Source organism: Acanthisitta chloris, unplaced genomic scaffold (genome assembly GCF_000695815.1).
Source record: "Acanthisitta chloris isolate BGI_N310 unplaced genomic scaffold, ASM69581v1 scaffold1236, whole genome shotgun sequence".
Lineage (NCBI taxonomy): Eukaryota > Metazoa > Chordata > Aves > Passeriformes > Acanthisittidae > Acanthisitta > Acanthisitta chloris.
In genome coordinates, this window is record NW_008679513.1 from 5,486 (window position 1) to 15,025 (window position 9,540).

The 9,540-nt window shown below is 54.9% G+C and overlaps 1 protein-coding gene across 1 annotated transcript in view; it reads left to right on the plus strand.

Moving 5' to 3' along the window:
* The window catches only part of MCM10 (minichromosome maintenance complex component 10), a 14,681-nt gene extending 5,193 nt beyond the window's left edge, over positions 1–9,488 (plus strand). Inside the window, exons 9-19 of the mRNA XM_009077305.1 lie at positions 1,453–1,652; positions 2,846–2,943; positions 3,880–3,975; positions 4,078–4,195; positions 4,953–5,181; positions 6,273–6,426; positions 6,908–7,026; positions 7,759–7,872; positions 8,193–8,338; positions 8,630–8,672; positions 9,405–9,488. Of these exons, the coding sequence (XP_009075553.1) occupies positions 1,453–1,652; positions 2,846–2,943; positions 3,880–3,975; positions 4,078–4,195; positions 4,953–5,181; positions 6,273–6,426; positions 6,908–7,026; positions 7,759–7,872; positions 8,193–8,338; positions 8,630–8,672; positions 9,405–9,488 (1,401 nt within the window). The remainder of the gene's footprint in view (positions 1–1,452; positions 1,653–2,845; positions 2,944–3,879; positions 3,976–4,077; positions 4,196–4,952; positions 5,182–6,272; positions 6,427–6,907; positions 7,027–7,758; positions 7,873–8,192; positions 8,339–8,629; positions 8,673–9,404) is intronic.
* Positions 9,489–9,540: the final 52 nt, after the last annotated feature.

Sequence of the window (9,540 nt, forward strand, 5' to 3'; positions counted from 1 at the left end):
TGCCTCAGTGCACGTTTCCGTGCACTGCACTAGAGAGCTCATCCAGTGTGAAAAACTGGGAGGTTTTTCCTTGGAAATGGTTTTGGAGGTGATTTTAACCCAGTGAGCTCCCTGGTCCAGTGTGCTCACAAGTAAGTATGCCTGAACGTGAGGCACTGAGAGGAGAGGAAAAGGTGTTGGGAACCTTTGAGGACAGTGCTGACTGGTGTGGGTGGACTGTGTCACTTGGTGGCTGTGCTGCTGATACTGTGAGTCAGAAGGGTTATGGTCAGTAGGGTGGCACTGAGAAGGGAGAGAAATGAAGGGATGAGGAGCTGGGCAGGAGCTCCAAGCATGTGGAGTGGAAGATGAGTGCAGGAGGTGCTCGTGGCAGAACAAGGCTGTGGCTGCAGAGCCACTGCAGGGGGTGGCTGTGCACAAGGCTCTGCCAGTGAGGTGTTCAGAGCCACCTGGAAGAAACCACAGACAGAGGCAGGAGAGCCTCGTGAAAGAGTTGTCTGTTTAATTAGCGATGGGAAATGTTTGGTTAGGGTGTACTTGTAGTTACACAGCCTGGAGCAGGGGGATACTGCTGAGAATGGAGAGGTGTTTCTGTGGTAAGGGGTCCAAGAACCCCCTGGGGGAGTGTCTGTGCTGCCTCTGACAGGCTCAGTGCCCCCAGCCCCCAGCTCCTCGGGATGGCTCTGGCCATGGCTGAGGTGGTGTGGAAGGAGTGGAAGCAAAGCCTTGCTCTGGTCTAGTTTCCACTGGGTTCATGCCAGTAATAAAACTGCTGCAGCTCAGGGTCAAGGGCACAGAGTCTGGGCAAGAGCACCTGGATGGGAGTTGTCTTCAGCCAAGGAATAGCCTTAAAATTCCTTGATGCACAGATGTTTTTCCAGTGGTTCGTGTAGGCAATTCCAGCTTTGTTTTCCAGTGCTGGAGCCTGGGCATAGGTTTGCTTGTGGTGAAATGCTGAGTACCACAATAGAACCAGAGAACCACTGATGCTGGAAGGGACCACAATGGTCATCTGGTCCCACCTCCCTGTGCCAGCAGGGCCAGCCCAGAGCACATGGCCCTGTGTGTCCAAATGGTCCTGGAACACCTCCAGTGAGGGAGAATCCACGACCTCTCTGGGCAACCTGTTCCAGTAGAGACATTGCTTCAGTTTAGCCACGTGGGTGAGAGGAATGGAGCCGAGAGGGTGGGAATGGAGCTGACAGGATGAGAAGGATGTGTGTCCAAATGGTCCTGGAACACCTCCAGTGAGGGAGAATCCACGACCTCTCTGGGCAACCTGTTCCAGTAGAGACATTGCTTCAGTTTAGCCACGTGGGTGAGAGGAATGGAGCTGACAGGATGAGAAGGATCCCTGTGGGTGAGAGGAATGGAATGATCCCTGTGGGTGAGAGGAATGCAGTCCCCTGGAACTGCTGCTGTGCTGCACCAGGCTTGTCCCGTTTCTTTCAGAGCGACTGTGAGTACTGCCAGTACCACATCCAGGCCCAGTACAGGAGGCTGAGCTCGAGGAGGGCAGAGCTGCAGTCCACCTTCTCGGGCGGCCGCGTGCCCCGCAGGGTGGGCCGCAGAGCCCCCACGCTGAAGGAGAGGCTGTGCCAGGGTGGCTTCCACTACGGAGGAGTCTCCTCAGAAGCATATGCAGCCTCAGTGTAAGATAAACCACGTCTTCCCCTTGCTTTAGGACAGGATTTCCCTCCCAGGGGAGCCTGCAGCTCTCTCCAGGGGAGCCTGTTGAGTTAGAGGTGCCTCTGCCTTAGCTGCATTCAGCAGCTGGCAATGAATGCCCCACCCTTGGCGTGATGCTCAAGCTGCTGTTTGACAGGGAAATGTGAAATTGGCACTGAGGTGTGGTGAGGGCTGTTTCCATCTCTAAATGAGGTCTGTGGAGTGAGCCCAGGCAGCACTGGGTTTCAGCAGATGAAGTTAACTTTATCAAGAGCATTCAGCTCTCCAAGATGTCTATTTTTCAGTGCATTCCCTTACCACATTTTGTTATGGCTCCTGTTTAGCCCCAGACTCAGGGTATTCCCATTTTCCCTCCCGTGTCTTGGCTGAAGTAACACAGTGTCACTATGTGTTGATGAAGAGACAGGAGTGCCCCTTGCAGATTGTTAAGTGACCAAGATCTGTAGATCAGTTTACATCTCATAACTAGCATGGAGGGCCCAAGTCCTTTGTCCACATCTCCCTGAACACAGCTGTGGGAAGACGAGTCACAGCTGGGTCAAACCCTGTGCTTGTACAGCTTTCACAGCATCACAGGACCACCAGGGCTGGAGGAGCCCTCTAAGGCCACTGAGTCCAACCATTAGCCTGTCACTGCTGGACCCCCCAAACCCTAACCCAGATCCTCCAGTGCCACATCAGACACCTCTGAAACGCCTCCAGGGATGGTGACTGCACCACCTCCCTGGGCAATATCCCAGTGCTGAACACCACAACAGGGAAAACATTTCTCCTGACATCTCCCCTGACTCTCACTTCCTTCCCTGGCTCCTGCCCTCTGGTAACTGGTGGGGACCCACAGTAGGGAAGCAATTCCACCCTCCTCTCTACCCCTGGAACTAGCTGTGAGCAGAGCTCAGCTATCATCTGTTTAGCTTTCTCTCAGTGCAGAGAAAATAGATGTGTATATATCTATATATATCTCAACCCAGGGAGCAATGGGAGGTCCTAAACATTATGCTGGAACTTGGATTTAGATCCACGTCCTTCCCAAAGACACAGATGACCCTTCAGGGTGGCTGGAGTTCTGTTGGAGCTCTGGACTCACATTCAGTCTCCTGCCCTTGCTCTCAGCAGAGGAAAACTCTGATGTTCTGGTTCTGTTTCCTCTTTCTAGTGCAGCTGCTGCTGCGCCAAAAAAGGTTCAAACCACTCTGTCCAACCTGGTTGTCAGAGGAGCTGATGCAATTGTCCAGGAAACCAGGCAGAAAATTGGTATGTGATTGCCCATGTTGTCTCCTCACCCTCTAGACCTTTGAGGTCCATGTGTAGATGTGTCCCAGGGCCTCCCTGGGTGAGCATGGCATTGGTTTGCTGCAGAGATAGCTCTGTGTGTGCTGCTATCTGTGTGAAACTGTGGAGCTCCATGCACCTCTTTTTCATCAGTGCCCCCAGATTGCATCTCCTGTTGTGTCTTTGGACAACGACAGGAGATCTTTGCCAGATGAATCTGGGAATTGGGAGTTTTAAGAACTTTGACCTAGAGGATTTATTTCATTTGGTTAAAATAAATGAGTTCAGTCAGCCTTGAAAGCTTCCAAGGAGTGCTAAGTGTAAATCAGTTAGGTGTGCACTGCAGAGCAGCTCCTGAGGGCCCAGCCCGAGCCCAGTGCTTCTCTTTTGTGGCCCTCAGAGCATGTTCCTTCCACAGCCCATGGCATGTCTCCAGTCTTGGTTCTGTCAGCACTGGGTATTGCACCCTCTGTGCTCACTGGAGAGCACAGGTTACTCAGACTGTGTTCTAGATGCCACTTGGATGTCTTATTTCCATCTCTCCCTTGCCTCTATTTCAGACCACACAGTGCATGTCCCCAGCAGCTTTTAGCTGCTCTGTTCTGCAGGGATCAGGTGTGGAGGCCTCAGGACTGCCAGGCAGTCTGAGCAGGGGGTGGTGGGAGCACCCCAGGCTGAGGAGGGACTGGCTGATGAAATGCAGTGAAATGATGAAATGATGAATGGTGGGAATGTCTTTGTGGCAAAGGACGAGGCCTCGGGCAGCCACATGGGCCACAGAGGTTGGCCTTGGTGTGGGCAGTGCTCACTCAGGTGACCCACAGGGGTTTCTTCCAAACTCAGCACCTCTGAGGCCAGACCTGCTTCCCTTCCTGGCTCCGAATCTGTGGTGTTTCTGCCTCTTCCCTCCAGGTGCAGGGAAGAGACCCCTGCAGTGTTCCCAGGAGTTCAGGGAGCTGCTGTCACAGCCAACCTTTGGTGCTCGGAACCTCTGCAAACACTGGACTAAAACAGGTACTGTCCTTTGGCCCGAGGGAGAGCCCACTCAGAAACCCTCTGCACCCTCCCCAGCAACCAGCAGTGCCTCTTCTTTTGGCTTGGGTTGTTTCTCCCCAGATGCTGAAAAGAAGCAAGGGGCCAACTTCCAGTCCATCTCTGCTTCGGCACTGCTCAAGCAGCAGAAACAGAAGCTGCTGGAGGCCAGGAAGAAGCGATCTGAGGAGATTCAGAGGAGGTGATGCTCACTGGCTGTCGTGGGAAGGCTCTGGTGGCCCCGGGTGTGACTGTGGGAGGTGTTTTGCTGTTCTGTGAACAGCTCCATTTGAACAGAAACACCCCCGAGCCAAAGGCTCCAGCACAGTGCCCAGGAGCTGGGAAACAAGGTGGGGAGAGGCTGGCTGGGGTAAGAAACTGGGAGCAGGAGTCCTGGTTCTGTTCCTTGCTGCCTTGCAAGGCTCTTCCCTTAAGATTTGCTAAGTGTTTTGTGTATCTCTTGCTGACAAACATAGGAGGAGCCTCAGGAGAGCCACCCTGGCTGAGGCTGATGTTGGTGTGGCCAAACAGCCTAAAAAGACTCACCAGGAGCTGAAACAGAGCCCAGGGGAGACTAACAGGGCTCGGCACAATTGTGGTGGTATTTCCCCAAATACTCTTCCAGCCTCCAGCTGTGCATTTCAGGGACTTGCCAGGCCAAAGGTGGTGTCTGTTGCAATGTCTCTGCAGGGATTTTTTCCCCGTGGACATGTCCAACATCCACTGTCACCTGTGCAGACCTGAACACCTCAGTGACTCCTGTGCCAGGGAGACCCCTGCACATCACTGCTGATTCCAGGAACCCAGAGAGTTCCTTCCCAGCCTTGTTTCACTCTCCTGAATGCCTGAATTGCTGTTTCTTCAAGCAATAAAAGGCCAAATATGAGAAATCTGAGTCTGTTTCTGAAACCTTGTGCCTCTGACCTGTGTCCATAACGGAATGTTCCTTGTCCCACAAGGTTTCTCCAGAACACGAGCAAAGCTGGCAGTCCTGCTCTCCCATCCTCCTCCACACAGTCCTCCTTCCGGTCCCCAGTGCCTGGAGCAGAGTTTCCCAAAGCTGCCAAGATGTCAACTCCTCAGAGGCCCAAGCTGGGGACAGGCTTCTCAGAAGGGGAAGATATCCTCCTCTTTGACAGGTCTCCACCGCCAAAGCCGAAGCTGGACAGCTTGGCCGAAGCCAAAAAGGTACCTGCTCCTGGGGTCTGTCGGGCAGGAGAGGTGAGGGAAGGTTTGTGGCAGTGGAGGAGCCTTGGGTCAGATAGAGGACAGCTCAGCCCCGGTGTTAGCAGGGTCTGTGAGTTGTGGGATCACACTGGGCTGTATTCCAGCACTCAGGAGACCTGCAGCTCCTGGGAGCTGCTAGTGCCAAAGTCCACGCTGCCTCCTTGGCTTCAGCCAGTGCCTGGAGGCAGGGGATGTGTGCTGAAATCCCTGGAGTGCTGAGCTCTGGCGTCTCGTGCAGTGCACTGGGGATGGTTCCCATTTGCCAGGTGAGCAGCAGTGAGCTCAGCTGGGTTAGCTGTGCCATGAGCCTGGACAGCTTAGGCTTTGGCCAGAACATACTCCTCCTTCTGCTCTGTTGTTTGTCAGAGAGACTTTTCTCTTCCAGCAAGAATTACAGGACCATCAGGGCTGGAGGAGACCTCTAAGGTCACTGAGTCCAACCATGAACCTGTCACTGCTGGAACCCCCAAACCCTAACCCAGATCCTCCAGTGCCACATCAGACACCTCTGAAACACCTCCAGGGATGGTGACTGCACCACCTCCCTGGGCAATATCCCAGGGCCTCAACACCACAGCAGGGAAAACATTTCTCCTCACACCCAATCTGACTCTGCCTTGGCTCAGCTCAAGGCCATTCCCTCTCTCCTCTCCCTCAGCCCTGGCAGGACAGACCGTGTGACTCCCTCCAACCCTGTCCCAAGGAAGGAGTCTTGGAGGGACTATGAAGGGGAACAGTTGCATGCAGTTCTCTCTTAGTTCCAAATTGTTACTGATTTATGTGGGAACCTCAAGTGATTTGATTCCTCTGGAAAACTTGCTGGTTTGTGGTGCAGGCTGGCAGGGATGCCCGGCCTGGTGCCACCCACGGGGCAGTCACTGTGCTGTGGGTCCCGCGGGGTCGGGTGGTGTGTGGCAGAGCTGGGAGTGGTGTTGGGCCTCTCTTCACCAGCTCCGTGCCCAGACCAGGGGCTCCTCTCTGCTCCCCTTGCACCCTCCTGGGAGCAGCTGGAGCCAGGCAGGTCCTCACCCTGTCCCTGTCCTGTCCCACAGCTGGCAGCGATCCACCGGCTGCGAGCCAAGGGGCAGGTGCTGGCTAAAGTGGACCCAAACAGCATCAAGAGGAAAAGAACCGACGCTGGTGACGTCCTAGGAATTGCTGAAAGGGTTGAGAGAAACGTTGCTCAGCCACCAGGAGCAGAGAATGGTATGTGCTGTTAGCTTCTACAGCAGAGGGAGGCAAAGCTTGGCCTGTTGGGAACTTCAGGGGTTTGCAGACACTGAACAACCTCTCACCCCGTGGGAAAAGTGTGAGATGTAATCTCTGATTCCTTCTGGCACCTTGAGCCCCTGCAGTGCATGTCTGACTTCAGCAAGGGACACCAAGGAGTTGTCCCACCTGGGGAGGGAGCCGAGTGTTCCGTGGGATTGTGCCCACGGAGGTTTACTGGGTGATCTTGGATGAATTGCTCCCTTCCCTTTAAAGCTCCTCCTCAGACAGAGAGGTTCCCCTGCCGGGGGTGGTGTGGGAGTTCTGGTGCAGTGCTTTGAGAAGAGGCAGTGTTATTTCTGGGCAGCCAGATCTGACCTTGGCTCCATGTTCCCAAACTGACAGGCTGAATCTCTGCTGTGACCGTGCTCAGAGATCTCGGCCTCGTTTGGGATGACTGAGCCCTTTGTGTCCCCAGATGTGTGTGACCTGGAGCCTGCCCAGAAGAAGCAGCGTGAGCAGTTGGCCTATCTGCACTCGGAGGAGTTCCAGAAGATCCTGAGTGCCAAGTCCAAGCACACAGATGTCCTCAGGGAGGTATGGCCTCACTCCAGCCCTGACTGAGGGCTCAGACCCAGCTGTCTGCACTCAGTGACTGCAGCAGGGACACCAAGCACACCAATGGCTCCAGGTGGCCCCGATGAGAGGTCTGGGTGTCCCTGAGCTCACAGGTCAGCACTGCGGCCGTGGGATGGCTCTGTGGCCAGCAGGGATGGCTTTGTCTGTGTTTGGAAGAACCAGTGAAGTTTCCTGGTTAGTACAGGACGAAGAAATCCTTCTGCTTTAAAATCAGATTGGCCACATGCCTGTTTTGTCCCTCGTTTCCCAACACCTCGGCCACATGACACCCCCTGCCAGCTCCCCCGTGGCTCACGCGAGGCACAGAGCATGGGCAGTGCCAGTGGTTGCCCTGATGGCCGAGGTTGGGTTCTCCCATGGAGCACATTCCCAGGGGTACAGCACCTCCAGGGGACAGAGCTCTTGTCTTGAGCATGAGTTGGTATGGAGTCTAGTTGGCTCAAGGTCTTCTGAGGTTGGCTGAGAAGTGATTCCAGCCCTTACACCTGCCTGCCTGGCCTGGCCCCGCACAGTTGCGGTTGGCACATCTTGGGTCGGTGCTTTTTGCTGTCAAACCCTGCCCATCTCAGCCGTGGCTCCTCGGTGTGGGTGCAGCACAGCCTGTGCTCTCCTGGGTGAGCTGTGGACCCAGCTCCATGTGGTGTGTCCCTCTCCCACCTCTGTCCCCCCACACCCTCCTGTGTGCCCCAGGCCGAGGCCGAGCTGCAGGAGCAATACTTCGAGCCGCTGGTGAGAAAGGAGGAGCTGGAGGAGAAGATGAGGAGCATTAAGGAAGTGAAGTGCCGAGTGGTGACGTGTAAGACGGTGAGTGAGGGCAGCAGGGTGGCAGCAGAGCGGGATGGGCTGGGCAGGCTCCCCCTGCCCCCCGTGCCTGCTGCCCTTCAGGGTCAGATGGCTTTGGCCTGTGGCTGTCACCGAAATGGGGAACCCACCCCGAGGTCAGCCCTGCTGTGCCCAGGGCTCCCCAGGGAGTGCTGCAGCAGGGCCCTGTGGTGGGGGCACAGGGGCAGGGTGCCCTGGGAGCAGCACTGATGGTCTGACCCTCAGGGTGGGAGGGCCAGGGATGCTTTCTGAGAGCCCTGAACAGGCCCTGGAGCACTCGGGGCTCTCTCTGCTCCCTGCAGTGTCATTACACCCATTTCAAGCCTCTGGAGACGTGTGTGCAGCAAAGCCACGACTACCACTGGCACGAGGCCAGCAAGAGGTTCTTCAAGTGTCCCTGTGGCAGCAGAGCCATTTCCCTGCACAGGCTCCCACAAAAAACCTGCAGGTAAGGGATGAGCCTCAGCACACGGACTGGGACTCGTGTACTGTCCCTGTGACCTGTGCTGAGCCACATCACCGTGTGCTCAGCAGCGTGGGCAGGTGAGGGCTGGTCAGGCACCCTCACACTGCAGGTGTGGGGCACTCCTCACACTGTGCAGGTGTGGGGCACTCAGACCCTCACACTGTGCAGGTGTGGGGCACTCAGACACACACTGTGCAGGTCAGGTGGGCACTCAGACACACACTGTGCAGCAAACACCCCAAGGAGATTCTCACCTGCCTTCTCCTCTTTCAGCACCTGTGGCCTCTACAAGTGGGAGCGAGACGGGATGCTGAAGGTGAGTGTGAGATGCTGAAGGTGAGTGTGAGTAGAGATGCTGAAGGTGTGTGAGTAGAGATGCTGAAGGTGTGAGTGTGAGTAGAGATGCTGAAGGTGTGAGTGTGAGTAGAGATGCTGAAGGTGTGAGTGTGAGTAGAGATGCTGAAGGTGTGAGTGTGAGTAGAGATGCTGAAGGTGTGAGTGTGAGTAGAGATGCTGAAGGTGTGAGTGTGAGTAGAGATGCTGAAGGTGTGAGTGTGAGTAGAGATGCTGAAGGTGTGAGTGTGAGTAGAGATGCTGAAGGTGTGAGTGTGAGTAGAGATGCTGAAGGTGTGAGTGTGAGTAGAGATGCTGAAGGTGTGAGTGTGAGTAGAGATGCTGAAGGTGTGAGTGTGAGTAGAGATGCTGAAGGTGTGAGTGTGAGTAGAGATGCTGAAGGTGTGAGTGTGTTCCTCAGCACTGTCTGCTCCCCTTGATGCTTTGTTCCCCTCTGTTTCCGTGCCTCAGTGAGCTCCTGCAGACCAAGCAGCTCCAGAGGTACCTGCAGCTCTTTCAGTAGAGTTTCTGCTCTCAAAGCTTTGTTTTATTTAGCTGTGGGGAATTTGCTTTTGAACTATTGTAAGAACTCAGAACTTACAGGTCCCTTTAACTTAATCAGGTACTTCAGCCCTACCACAGTTTGTGGCAGAGAAGTGTTTGGGAGGCATTTGCCACTTGTTTAACCTCTTTTCTCCATGGTTGATGTTCCCAGGAGAAAAAGGGGCCAAAGATTGGGGGAGAGACACTTCTGCCACGCGGAGAGGAGCAACCGAAGTTTCTCAACAGCCTGAAGTGACCTGGAGCCGATTCTTTTTCACCAAACAGGGATGGATTTCTGTGGCTGGAAC